Source organism: Fukomys damarensis, unplaced genomic scaffold (genome assembly GCF_012274545.1).
Source record: "Fukomys damarensis isolate Sample0158 unplaced genomic scaffold, DMR_v1.0_HiC HiC_scaffold_31, whole genome shotgun sequence".
In the NCBI taxonomy this organism is placed as follows: domain Eukaryota; kingdom Metazoa; phylum Chordata; class Mammalia; order Rodentia; family Bathyergidae; genus Fukomys; species Fukomys damarensis.
Genome location: NW_022900943.1, coordinates 4586966 through 4600939, shown reverse-complemented (window position 1 = coordinate 4600939; position 13974 = coordinate 4586966). Strand labels below are relative to the sequence as shown.

General features: G+C 35.4%; 1 protein-coding gene across 14 annotated transcripts in view; it reads left to right on the top strand.

The window, feature by feature from the left end:
- Positions 1 to 13974, top strand: part of Ccdc171 (coiled-coil domain containing 171) — a 339562-nt gene that overhangs the window by 29761 nt on the left and 295827 nt on the right. For 13 of the 14 annotated variants that reach the window (XR_781535.1, XR_781536.2, XR_781534.1 and 10 more), the window contains one exon: positions 12334 to 12480. Coding sequence is in view for 11 of the 14 variants with exons in the window: in XM_010630948.3 (XP_010629250.1) it covers positions 12334 to 12480 (147 nt within the window). In the remaining 3 variants the exon portion in view is untranslated. Of the gene's footprint in view, positions 1 to 8146; positions 8268 to 12333; positions 12481 to 13974 lie in introns of those variants that run through there. The other variant, XM_033757684.1, reaches the window with a different exon arrangement.

Below are 13974 nucleotides of genomic sequence, written 5' to 3'. Positions count from 1 at the left end.
TTGATTTGTATATGTGCTGCTGAAGCGAGCACAGGTAGCTTTTTATTTGATTAGAAGCTAAATGCCATGTCAAGAATTTTAACATCAAATTTATTTGAAGGGAGGCGGATTAATTTCTCTTGCATCTCAGATTTAGATTATATTTATAAAACCATGAAGTCAAGTAGTGGAACATATGTAAAAACTCTCAGGAATTAATATGACCAGTACCAGTAGTATTAATGAAACCAATGTCTACCACGTAAGTTACATTAGTGTTTGTCATATTTGCTTCAAAAATAAAAACAGATGGGCTGGGAATTTAGTTCTGTGGCACCGTACCTACCTGGCAAGTGCGAGGTCCTGAGTTTGATTCCCCAGTACCAAAAAAAACTTAGTTATATCATTGAAAACTGAATCACTTCTCTATCTCAACACCATCCCACTTCAAACACAACTTCCATTCTGAAGTTGGTCTTTTAATTTTTTATCTGATTACATGGACAGTGTATCGTGCATTTTTTTCAGTATTTTGTGTCTTTTATGAACATACATAGAGTATCATGCATTGTCTAATTTGTCTTTCTACTTTGTATTGTGAGATGTATGCAAGGTAATAAAATAGTTTTTAGTTCACTCAGTTTAACTATTTAAAAATATATTTTATTGGTACATTTTAGATATACATAGTGATAACATTCATAGGGAGTTTGCACCTAAACATAACGTCTTGCTTCTTTTTTCTCATCCCTTCCCTGCCCTTGAACCTCTCTTCCCTTCCCTGTTTACAAAGGCTTTGTTTCCATTTTTTTCCTTGTCCCTTCTTATTTGAACATTCTCTTCCCATTTTCCAATATCTTTTATACATTTTTGTCCTATTTAACTTTTAGTTTCTCACACCAGAGAAACAATATGATATTTAAACATGTTTATCTGATTTATTTTACTTAAGACTGTGGTCTCAAGGTGCATCCTTATTAGCTAGAAAAGTCTCAAGCTTATTCTTCTTTATGGCAGAGTAGTACTTCATTGTAGAAAAAACTACATCTTCTTTATCCATTCATTGGTTGATGGGCATTTAGGCTATTTCCAAGATTTAGCTGTTATAGACTGTGTTGCTATAAACATGGGTGTCCATATATTGCTGTGCTATGATGCTTTTAATTCTTTTGGAAGATATCAAGAAAGAGAATAGTTGAATGAAACATTTAGTTTTAGTTTTAGTTTTTGTTTTGTGCTGGGGATTGTCCTTGTGCTTGCCAGGCAGATGGCGGAATCACTGAGTTAAATCCCTGGCCCTTTAGTTTTAGTATTTTGAGTCATCTCCACACTGATTTCTTAGTGGTTGCAGCAGTCTGCACTCCCACTAAAGTGGAGAAGGGTTCCTTTCTCCCCAAATTCCCTGCCAGCATTTGTTGTTGGTTGAATTCTTGATAATGGCTATTCTTTCTGCAGTGAGGTAGAATCTCAGTGTTGTTTTAATTTGCATCTCTTTAATGACCAGTGGTGTTCAACATTTTTTCATACATTTGTTTGCTGTTTCTACTTATCTGAAAAGTGTCTATTCATTTTAGATGTCAATTTTTGGATTGAGTTTTGAATTTGGGGATCTGATTTTTTTGGGTTCTTCATATATTCTGGATGTTAGTTCTTTGTCTGAGGAACCGTTGGCAAAAATTTTCCCACTCTATGGGTTGTCTCTTCACTCTGTTGGTGGTTTCTTTTGCTGTGTAAACACTTTTTATAAAGATGAGATCCCGGTTGTTGATTCTTTGTGATATTTCCTGTGTGATCAGGATTTTGTTCATAATGTCTTTGCCTACACACGTCTTCAAGAGTTCTGCTTATTCTACCTTCCAAAAGACTTAGTGTTTTAATATTTAGATCTTGGATCCATTTTGATTTTAGATTAGTGCCTGGTGAGAGACATGGGTCCAGTTTTAGTCTTCAGCATGTGAAAACTCCGTTTTCCCAGCACCATTTATTAAAGAGACTATCTTTCTTGCAGTGAAAGTGCTTGGCTCCTTTGTCTACGATAAGATGGCCGAATGTGTTTGGAGTTGTTTCTGCATCTTCTAATCTGTTCCACTGATCCTCGGGTCTTTTTGCCAGTACTATGCTGTTTTTTGTTTTGTTTTATTTTTTAATCACAGTTGCTTTGTAGTTTAATTTCAAGTCAGAGATTGTGGTGCCCCCTGTCCTGCCTTCGCTGCCCAGAATTGCTTTTGGTATTCTAGGTCTCTTCTGGTTCCAAATGAATTTTAGGATTGTTTTTTCTTATTCTGTGAGATACAGTATTAGAATTTTGATCAGAATTGAATTAAATCTGTATAACAACTTTGGGAGTGTGGCCATTTTGACTATATTGTTTTTTCGTACCCAAGAAAAAGGCATAGCTTTCCCTTTTCTGATATCCTCTTTTATCTCCTTTTTCAGAATATGGCAGCCTTCAATGTAAAGGTCTTTTACTTCCTTTGTTAAATTGATTCCTAAGTATTTCATTTTTTGGATGCTATAGTGCAAGTGTTGTTTCCTTAATTTTTCTCTCAGTGAATTTGTTATTCATGTACAGAAATGATGTTGACTTTTGAGGGTTGACTTTGTATCCAGCTATACTACTAAATTTGAAAATTAAATCTAGAAGTTTTTTGATGGAGTTTTTGGGCTATTCTATGTAGAATATCATGTCATCCTAAAATAGTGATAATTTAACTTCTTTCTTTCTTATCCTCATTCCTTTATTTCTTTTATCTAATTTCTCTGGCTGTTTCCAGAACTATATTGAATAAAAGTCGTGATAATTGGCATCTTTGTCTTTTTCCTGATTTTAAAGTGAAAACTTTCAGTTTTTGTCCATTTAGTATGATGTTGGATGTTGTTTTGTCATATGGCCTTTTATAAAATTGAGATAAAGACTATTCCAATTTTCTCTAGGGATTTCTATCGTGAATAGATGATGGACTTTGTCAGATTTTTTTCTACAGCTGTTGAAATGATCATATGGTTTTTGTCTTTGGCCTTGTTGATAATGGTGCATTACATTTATTGATTTTCATATGTTGAATCATCCCTGCATCCCTGGGATGAATCCTACTTGGTTATGGTATATAATCTTCTTGATGATTTGCTGTATTCTGTTTGCCAGTATCTTATTCAGGAGTTTTGCGTGTATGTTCATAAGAGAGATTGGCCTATAGTTCTCTTCTTTGGTTGGATCCTTCTCTGATTTTGGTATCAGGGTAATGCCTTCTTCCAGGAGTGAATTTGGGAGTAGATTGCTTTCCTTTCCATTTCGTTAAAGAGTTTGAGAAGTAGCAGCATTAGGTCTTCTCTAAATTTCTTATAGAATTGAGCAGTGAATCTGTCAGGGCCTGGGCTTTTCTTTGTTGGTAGGTTTTTATTTATTTAATTTAATTTTTTGGTACCAGTGATTGAACTTGGGACCGTGTGCTTGCAAGGCAGGTGGCAGCACTGCTGAGTTCAATCCCCGGCCCTGGTAGGTTTTTATTACATTTTCAGTTTTATTGACTGATACTGGTTTATTTAGAATTTTTATATCTTCTTGATTCAATTTTGGTAATTTATGTGTATCTAGGAATGTGTCCACTTCTGTGTTTTCCATCTTATTAGAATACAGGTTCTTGAAGTAGGTATTGATGATCTTCTGGATTTCTGTAGTATATTGTGATTCCACACTTTTCATTCCTAGTTGCATGGATTTGAGTCTTTTCTTTTTTTATAAGGTTGGCTAAGGGTTTGTCAGTTTTATTTAATCTTTCAAAGAACCAACTCTTCAACTCGTTGATTTTTTGTGTGGTTTTCTGTCTCAATTGCATTAATTCTGTTCTGATCTTTATAATTTCCTCCCTCAGATGAGCTTAGGGCTTGACTTGCTCTTTTTTTTTTGAAGAAGAAGAAGTTTGAGGTTCAATGTTAGGTTATTTGCACTTGCTTGTTTTTCTCATATGAGAATTCACCAGTATAAATTTCTCTCATAGGACTGTTTTCATTGTGTCCCATAAGTCCTGGTAAGTTATACTGGAATTACTGCTTAATTATAAAAACTAATTTTTTCTTTCATCTGTGACCCCTTGGCTGTTCTAGAGGATTTTATTTAATTTTCATGTATTTATGAAGTTCTTTTGGTTTCTTTTGCCATTGATTTCCAATTTCATTGCACTATGGTCTTATAATATACATGGGATAATTTTAATTCCTTTGCCTTTACTTATATGTATTCTGATTTGGGGTGGAACACTCCATAGACATCTACTAAGCCCATTTGTTCAATAGTTTGGTTCACTTCTGATATTTCTTTGTTTTTTTTTTTAAATGTAGTTGATCTGCTTTTGACAGTGGGGTATTGTACTCCAATTGTCTTAGTGCATATTTGATTTTCCATATCCATTAATATTTGTTTTATATAGTTGGGTACACTAGTATTTGATGTGTATATATATTTATAGTTGTTATCTCTTCCTCTTGGATTCTTTCCTTTATAAGGATGTAGTGACCTTCTTTATCTCTCTGTTACTCTTGATTTGAAATCTACTTTGTCTGCAGATAGAATAGCTACCCCTGCTTTTTTACAGGTTCTTATTGCATGAAGTATTATTATTATTATTATAATAATATTATTTTTGGTACCTGGGGATTGAACTTGGGACCGTGCACTTGTAAGGCAGGCGGCGGCTCCACTGAGCTAAATCCCCAGCTCTGCATGAAGTATTATTTTCCAACCTTTGCCTTTCAGTCTTTGAATTTCATTTGGAGTTAAAGCATATTTTTTTGTATGCAGCATATTGTTGGATTTTGCTTTTTGATTCATTCTACCAGTCTATTTCTTTTGATTGGTGAATTGAAACCATTTACATTGATGGCTATTAACTGATGTGCATTGACTTATCCTTGTCGTGTTATTTTTCCGTTATTGCTTCCCTTTTTCCTCCTCTATATAATTGCTTACCTTAGCTGGTAGATTCTTTCTTTTGGATTTCATGGAGTTGTAGTCCTTGTTATTTCCTTCTAGAATGTCCTTTAAAACATTTTGTAGTGCGGTTTGGTGGTCATGAATTTCCTTTTTTTGTTTGTTTGTTTTTTGTTTTGGCTTTTTGAGACAGAGTCTTACTATGTAGTTGAGACTGACCTGGAACTCACTATGTAGCCATGCTGGTCTCAAACTCACAACGATCTTCCTGCCTCAGCCTCCTGAGTGCTGGGATTACAGGCGTGCACCATCACACGCGGCTGGTGGTCATGAATTTCTACAGGTGGTCTTTGTCATGGAAGTATCTTATTTCTCCATCAATTTGATAGTTTTGTGAGGTACATGAATTTGGGTTGGAGGTTGTTTCCTTTTTGGGCTTGAAATACTTCACTGCAACCTCTCCTTGATTTGAATGTTTATGTTGAGAAGTTGGCTGTGATTCTGATGGGCTTTATACATGATTGTTCCTTTTCTCTAACAGCTTTTAATATTCTGTTCTTGTGTTGAATTTCTGGAATCTTTACTATTATATGCCTTGGTGTAGATGTTTTTCATCATGACTAATTGATCTGAATGTGAAATTCTTTTTCCATGCTTGGGAAGTTTTCTGCTATTACTTCTGTGATGGGTTTTTTATGTTGTTTGTGTTATCTCCTGCCTTTTCCTTGACGCTGATCAATCTTATGTTATTCTCCTTTGTATCATCCAGCAGCTGTTGGGTTGATTTTCATGGTCTCTTGCTATTTTTTTTTTTTTTGTCTCTTGCTATTTTTAAGAAATCTTTCTTTTTGTGATTGCTAACCACAATCCTATCTTCCATATTTGATATTCTATCCTCACATTGGCTCATTCTGCTGCATATACTTCCAGTGGACTTTTTAATCTCCTGGATATCTGTTTGAATATATTTCATGGGTTCCATTTTTTTCTTAACGTTTGGCCTTTATTGTTTGTATCATTTTCCTGAGCTCCTCTATTTTTTTTTTTAATCTGTATCTGTTCTAGAGTCACTAACCAAGTTTTTTATTATGGTCACTATCTCTGTGGTTATCTGAGAAATTATTTCTGACTTGATTTTTTTTCTAGAAGCTCATTCATCTGCTTTGTTACTTATACTATTACTACTTCAGAGAGTCCAGGTGGGTGGCTTTCAAATTGTTCCACCTCATTGTATCCTGGGTTTGTCTTTGGTGAGCTGGAAGTCTGGGGTTCCATCTTGTTTAAGCGTCTTATCATTTTCTATTTTTAAAAAATTTTTAATTTCTGGGTTAATTCTTATAAATTGCTTATGACAACTAGCTTTATTGCTAGTATTTAGTTTTTTTTGGTACTGGGGATTGAACTCGGGTCCTTGCGCTTGCAAGGCAGGCCATCGAACCACTGAGCTAAATCCTTGGCCCTATTACTAGTGTTTAGAACCTTTAGGAAATGAGTACTTCTCAGAGATGTAGCTGGCTTTTGGGTTTTGAGTCTCTTGCAAGTTCCTTACCCCTTCAATTTATTGGGGATGAGAAGTTGCTGCCTATTTGGCCTAGCCCCTGTTTCTTTGGCTCCGGCCTCTAGTATTGTTTATGACCCTTAGGCAGTATTAGTCTTGATATACTGGGAAGAACAACTCATTAGCACAGTTATGTCACCTTGGCTAAAGTAGTACAATCAGCAGTAACAATAGCATCAAACAAAGCCTAGAAAATGACAAACTATAGTAACTAGTGACTTACTACCTTTAACCACATGAACTATATTTGTGCTTATAAAACAAAATCTAAAACAAACCAGAAAATTGTATACAGTAAATATTCCCTCAATATGGTGATTTTACCCTCAGGGAAGAAAATTTAGAAGGGGTTAGGGGAGAAATAGAGAAATAGAAGAAGAGGAAGAGATTAGAAGGAAAAGCTAGAGGATAAAGAAAGGTTATGCAGACTGGGAAACTGGTGAAGAAGATAGGAAGGATAGAGAGAAGGAAATATAAAAAGAACAACAAAAAAACTAGAAATAATGTTCACCTTCATATAAAAACAAGAACAAACAAGAAAAAACAAGCAAAAACAGGAAAAGAAAAAGGAAAAATAAAAAGAAAAACAAGGTCTCCTTCAAGGTGTGTCTCTGATGTCACTGGTAAACTGAGTGGGCCCTAGAGTCCAAATCCTTACTGGTTAATTCTAGCAAGCCGGCCATACATTTACGGCAGGGTAGTGTATAATCCCACCAAACCTGCGCCTTTAGTTTCACTGAAATTCAGGCTGGTTTCTGGTTGCAAGGCTGGAACCTGATTTGCTCAACCTGCATTTTTTTTTTTTTTTTTTTTAACCTTTAAGCAATCTCAGTCTTGGTATACCAGGAGGTACAACTGATTAGCACATTTTTGTCACCCTGGCTTATGTAGTACAATCAACAATGACACTAGCATCAAATACAGCCTAGAATGAACTCAGTTCTGCCTCAGCCCGATTCTGGGAGTTGCTAGATGGAGCCAGCAGTTGTTCTGAGTTCTGGGCTGTGCTGAGTTGGTTTCTCTCCAACATGGCTACTGGCCAATTGCCTTCTCCTGGGTGACATCTTGAAACTGAATAACTCACCAGCCACTGCAGTCCACTGCATCCACTTCTCCTTTCCACTGGTGTGTTTCTCCGTGAAGGTCTCTGGGGCATCCAGTAGTCATCATGTATCTGCAGGTTTGGCCTGCTCTTCCCACATGAGTTAGGGCTCAGGTAGAAAGTGCCACTTGCCACCTCCTTCTTCGTCTTTGTTAAAGTCTCTCTTGGCTCTTCCTGTGGCCTTCAGTTCTTCAGATCCTTGCTGGGTCCCTAGATCCACTTCCCTCTTCCCTTTCTTCCCATGTTGCTTTATTCCAGTGCCTGGACACTGAATCTTGGAGAGACTGTTCTTCTCTGGTGCTCACCACTCCGCCATCTTCCTGGAAGTCTACCTCAATTTAACTATTGTATGGTTTAAAAATTTTTAAAAATTATGGTTTAAAAAAAAAATCTTTTTTTTTTTTCCCTTTCGGTACCAGGGATCAAACTCGGGTCCTTGCACTTGCGAGGCAGGCCACCGAACCGCTGAGCTAAATCCCCGGCCCCCAAAATTTTAAACTCTAACTATTTCTTGATTTAAATTTCTTTCCAAGTTTACATTGTTTCAGTGCTTCTGTAGCAAGTGTTTTTGTTTTTGCAGGTGTATGCTTAGTGTACAGACGGTTATTGGGAGATAAAACAATCTATAGATTCAATGCAATCCTTTTCAAAATACCAAGGACATTGTTAATAGAACTTGAAAAAAAGTCCTAAAATTTATATGGAACCACAAAAAACCTGGAACAGCCAAAGCAATCTTGAGCAAGAACGACAAATCAGAAGACAATGTATCAAAATATATTACAAAGCTGTAGTAATCGAAATACCTTGGTTTTGTCATAAAAACAGATGCATAGAGCAGTGGTACAGAATAAAGCATATATAATAAACCTGTTCTTCTCTAGTCTGCTGATTTTCAACAAAGACATTAAAAATACACTCTGGTGAAAGGACAGTATTTTTAATAAATGATGCTAGGAAAGTTGGATATACATATGCAGAATGAAATTAGACCTCTCTCACTAGTTACAAAAGTCAACTCGAAATCCATTTAAGACTTAAGACCTGCAACTATGAAACTACTAGAAGAGGAGGATAGGAGAAATGATTTGGGATGTTGGAATGGGCAAAGATATGTTTGAACAAGATCCCAGAAGTATAAGAAACAAAAGGAGAAATAAATGTATTATATCAAACTAAACCCCTTTTGCACAGAAAGGGAAGCAAATTCTTTTGGACATCTGCTTACTTCAGTAATTTCTCTCTGAACTTTTGAAATTAATTTGCCAGTTTGAAAGAAAAAATTAATTTAGATAATGGATTTTAAGCACCTTTGTTTAATATTTATTACTTCACTTTCTTGAGGAGACTACATTTATATTTCTGCTGAGAATTGTGGAAGAGGTATGAGGAGATGGGCAGGTCTGGATTGGCTGCATAAGTGGGACTAATTGGGAAAAAAAAGTCTACTTTGAGAGCTTTAGGGTTCCTAGAAGAGGTATATATTTTTTGTTGTCAATTCTTAGAGTACCAATTTAGAATATGTTTTAAAGACATAAAGTGTGTGGTTTATAGAAGCAATTAAGGAAAATATACCTATCAGTTTATATACAGACCGGAAAAACAGGACATTTTGATCGTACAGTTTTAGTATCAAGGAAGTATGACGACTCAAATAGAACAAAATAGCTGAAACTTAACTTGAAATTGTTTTGAAGACATATTTGAGGCACTCGTATCACTGTGGAAATTGGCAACAACTTTGGTTCCTTGATGGATCTGGTACTCATAGGAAAGATTTGTCAACATTATCCTTAGAGGAAGGAATTTAATTGAAGTTATGCATTATCATGCTAAAGAAGATTGAACCAAGGCCTTTGCACTGAGCTACATCCCCAATTTTTTTTTTTTTTTTTTTGCTTTTGAGACAACGTTTTGTTAAGTCACTAAGTTGTCCTAGTTGGGCTCAGAATTGTGATCCTTGTGCTTCCCAGAGTGCTGGGATTACAGATGTGTGTCGACATGCCTGGCTCTTGGAGGAAAGGACTTGTAGTGGCTTTTTTTTACCTGCTATTTTAGAGCTGCTTATGGTCTTTGAGGGTATTTTAAAGTTACTTCCTTTTCACATATCTCTTTCTACCAGCCCCTCCCCCCTCTGTTTAATTTTAGATTCCTCTCTCATGTTGGGGATATTTTTCAGATGCAGTATCACATTTTGTTGTATTTAAGAGAGAGAGACCAAGAGATGTCGCAAACATGATACATATACAATCACTCCCATTTCTCCACCTAAGAAGTAAAAAATAGGAAACCTGTGTAGTCCTATAACCATTAAATTGAGTCATTGTCAAAAACTTCAAACCCATATTACTTTAGCAATGAATGAAAAAAACCAAACTCCTCCAGAGAATGGAAGAATCGTGATAACATCTTGATTCTAAACTGACAGGGTTACAGGAATCTCACTCATGAATATACATGCAAAAATATTATACAAATATTAGCCAACCTAAAGTAGCAAAATTAAAAAAAAGATAGAATATAAAAATACATAATAGGGCTGGGAATTTAGCTCAGTGGTTCAGGAGCCTGCCTCACAAGCAGAAGGGCCCGAGTTCGATCCCTGGTACCAAAACAACAACAAAACCATAATAAATGTCAGGTAGGCTTAACTGTAGAAAATCAAAATAATTTAATTGAATATAGTCAGTAAATTAGTGTAACATGACTTCTTTTTATAGAATTCCTAAAAATCTGTACTATTGAGTGTCTTTTTCTAGAGAAATGTATGTTTGTGTATATGATTTTCTCTGTATCTGAAAATGAATAATAATTATATGTGACTTCTTTTTTTTTTTTTTGTACCGGGGATTGAACTCGGGTCCTTGTGCTTGCAAGGCAGGCCACCAAATTGCTGAGCTAAATCCCTGGCCCTTATATGTGACTTCTTAACCTCTGCCTGGAAAATACAATTGTTAGGTTAGTTTCAACTACATCTTGAAATACTCTTATTTAGAAGCAGTTTAGCTGAGCATGGTGGCACACATCTGTAATACCAGCACTTGGGAGGCTGAGGTAGGAGGAGGATCTCTGTGAGTTTGAGACCAGCCTTGGCTACATAGTGAGTTCCAGGTCAGTCTCAACAACACAGTGAGACCCTGTCTCAAAAAAAAAAGCAATTTATAGGTAATTGTAATAAAGATCTGGTATCATGAAGGTAAAACCTTCAGATTAAACATAAGAAGGTCTAATTGATTCGTCTTTGGTTTTCCAGGTTTAAAAAATAGGATTAAATTCAATTCACACAGAATAATGGGCACATTCTTTGTTTACTATAATGGGATTTAGAAAGATTATATGTTATCTTTACTATTTATCAAAAAAATGGGAATTACAAGCCATAAGTCACATTTTTTTTTCTTTTCTTTCCCCAACTTCCTTGTACTCAGATCTTGAGGGACCATTGCCTATGTTTTCTTACAAATATACTAATCCTATAAGATTTCCTGAATAATATTTTTGGTGCTAGGGATTGAACCCAGGGCCTTATGCATGCCAGGTGGGCATTGTACCACTGAAGTACACCCCCAATGCACCCTGAATAATTTCTTTTACTTTGATTAATATTGAGTGATGTAATTGGCGATCAAAAAGGATGTAAAGATCTTTTAGTTATAGATTCTTTATTTTTATTTCAAATTGTTTGGTTTACTTTGTGATTAAGCTTATAAATTGTGATATATACACATTAAAGGATATGTACTATGTAAGTGGAGAATTAAAAAGTTGGAGATTATGTGTTTTAAATGAAGGCATATAACTTAAGAGCGATGTTGAACAAATGCTTGAAAGAGAGAGACCTGTAATAGAGAATGAATAATGGTTCTTCTGCCTCCTGCCTTGCAAGTGCAAGGACCCGAGTTTGATCTCTGGTATTGAAAAAAAAAAAAAAAAAAAAAAAAAAAAGAACAATGGTTCCTTGTTTAGTTCTGTGTTTAAAAGGGTTTTTGTGTGTAGAAGTGATACTTTCCAAACTACAATCTTTGAGAAAGAATTATGTTTGAGAATTACTTATCTAGATTTTAATGCTATCTTTGAGTAGGAATTCCTGGGAACATGCACAGATACATGTGTGTATGCCTATGAATAAGAGTATGCTGGTGAGGAAAAGTGGGACAGAGGGCTCAGGTAGAGGACTGAAGTGAGAAGGATGAGTAGATTAGCGTGGAAAATACCTTTGACACGTTACCTCTTTGTTTGAACACCTTGTGAAAATCGAAGAAGAAATGAAACACAGCCATCTAGTGGATACAATTTTTTAAAAGCTACAAGCATCAACTGTGTGCTTATAAAAATGAGCTCTTATAAAAATCTCTCAGGGGTCGTTATTAAGCTTTCAAGCTAATCATTCCTTATTACACAAAGGGGCTTTATATACTTGTATTACTAAATACTTTAAAATTTAATCAGAAGGGTAAACATTATGTATGACAGTTGAACTACAGCGTTATGTAAATACCCTCAGAGGCCAGTTGAACTAACATAGCATTCTAGTCTGCTATATACATTTTCAGTTGTAATATGTATCAGATTTTTTTAAATAGTAAGACTCCAGTAGTGCTTATTAAAACACATATATTTCAAAACACTGTGGAAAAATATTTAGGCCTCTCTTGCCTATGTAAATTAACATGGTTGAAGCACAGACTTACTGTGTTTTCTATATGGTAATTTTTAGTCATGGATGGCTTATGGACTTTACTGAAATAAATATGAATTATTTTCCAGGAGCAAGACAGTGCTGTACAAAATATGCACAAGAAAGTAGAACAATTGGAGAGAGAACATGTGGAGTGCTCTGACCTTTTACAGCGACAAACAAGTGAACTTGAATTTAGTACTCAACGAGAACAGCGTCTTAGAAAAGAATTTGAGGTATGTTTCATCATTCTTTTATATGTTATTGATATAGTGATTTAAAATGAGAAAATTTGCCGGGCGTGGTGGCACACGCCTGTAATTCCAGCACTTGGGAGGCTGAGGCAGGAGGATTGCTGTGAGTTTGAGACCAGCCTGGGCTACATAATGAGTTCCAGGTCAGTCTCAACTATATAGTGAGACCTTGTCTCAAAAAACCAAAAAAAACCAAAAAAACGATGAGAAAATTTTACATTACAATAAGCTTAGAACTAATTTTGAGGAATACTTATTTTTTTATTTGGCTCTTTTTGCAAATTTCTGTACCTGAATAAAGGATTTTATCTTTTGCCCTTGAGTTTAAAATCTGTCAGTTTAAACATAATTCTCATGGAATATTTGGGAAATGTGAGAGTAACTGTTCATAAGGCTGAGGAAGCAACATAGGAAAAGATTTAATATACTTGGATCTGAAGTGGCAAAAGTGATATTAAATTCAAATTTAGTCATTTGAATTATACTAACTGGTTTTGTGGATGCTTTTAAGGTGAGACTTCATATGAGAAAGGAACATCAATGTACAAATGAAAAATATGGTTTAATTTGTGTCCTATAAATTCACCCATAGCCAAGTATGGCAGTACACGCCTGTAATCCCAGCACTTGGGAGGCTGAGGCAGGAGGATTGCTGTGAGTTAGAGGCCAGCCTGGCTACATAGTGAGTTCAAGAGTAGCCTGAACCACGAGAGAGACCATGTCTCAAAACAAAATCCAAAAAACAAAAACACAAAAGGACAGTCCCCCAAAACAAAAAAAGCCCCCAAAATTTACACGTATAAACTCATAATTCACTAGTTTTTTGTGTAGTTACAGCATTGTACAATTATCATCCTAACTTAATACTTATTAGCCATCACCGTCCTGTTTTCCTGTCCCTCTGAGTCCTAGCAACCAGTAATCTATTTTTTGTCTCTATAGATTTGCCTATTCTGTGTGGAATTATATAACAGGTGGCCTTTTCTGACTGACCTTTTCACATAGCACAATGTTTTCAATATTCATCCGTGTTGTAGCATGTTTCAGCTTCTTCTTAGGACTGCATGGTATTCCATTGTATGATATACCACATTTTGCATATATATATATATATATATATATATATATACATACACACACACATACATACATACATACATATACACACACACATATACATCAGCTGATGGATATTTGTATTGTTTTTCCTTTTTGGTTATTAGTAATAATACTGCTGTGGACATTCATGTACAAGTATTTGAGTGGATATGTTATCAGTTCTCTTGAGAATGGAATTTCTGGGTTACATGTCTCCCTGTGATTACTACCTTTTTAACCATCAGATTATTTGCACTATTTAACATTCCTACTAGCAGTGTTTTAGGGTTCCACTCGTTAATGTCTAGTCTTTTATTATAACCACTCTCTTGGGTTTGAAATGGTATCTGTCTTGGTCACTGGAAGAAAATACCTGAC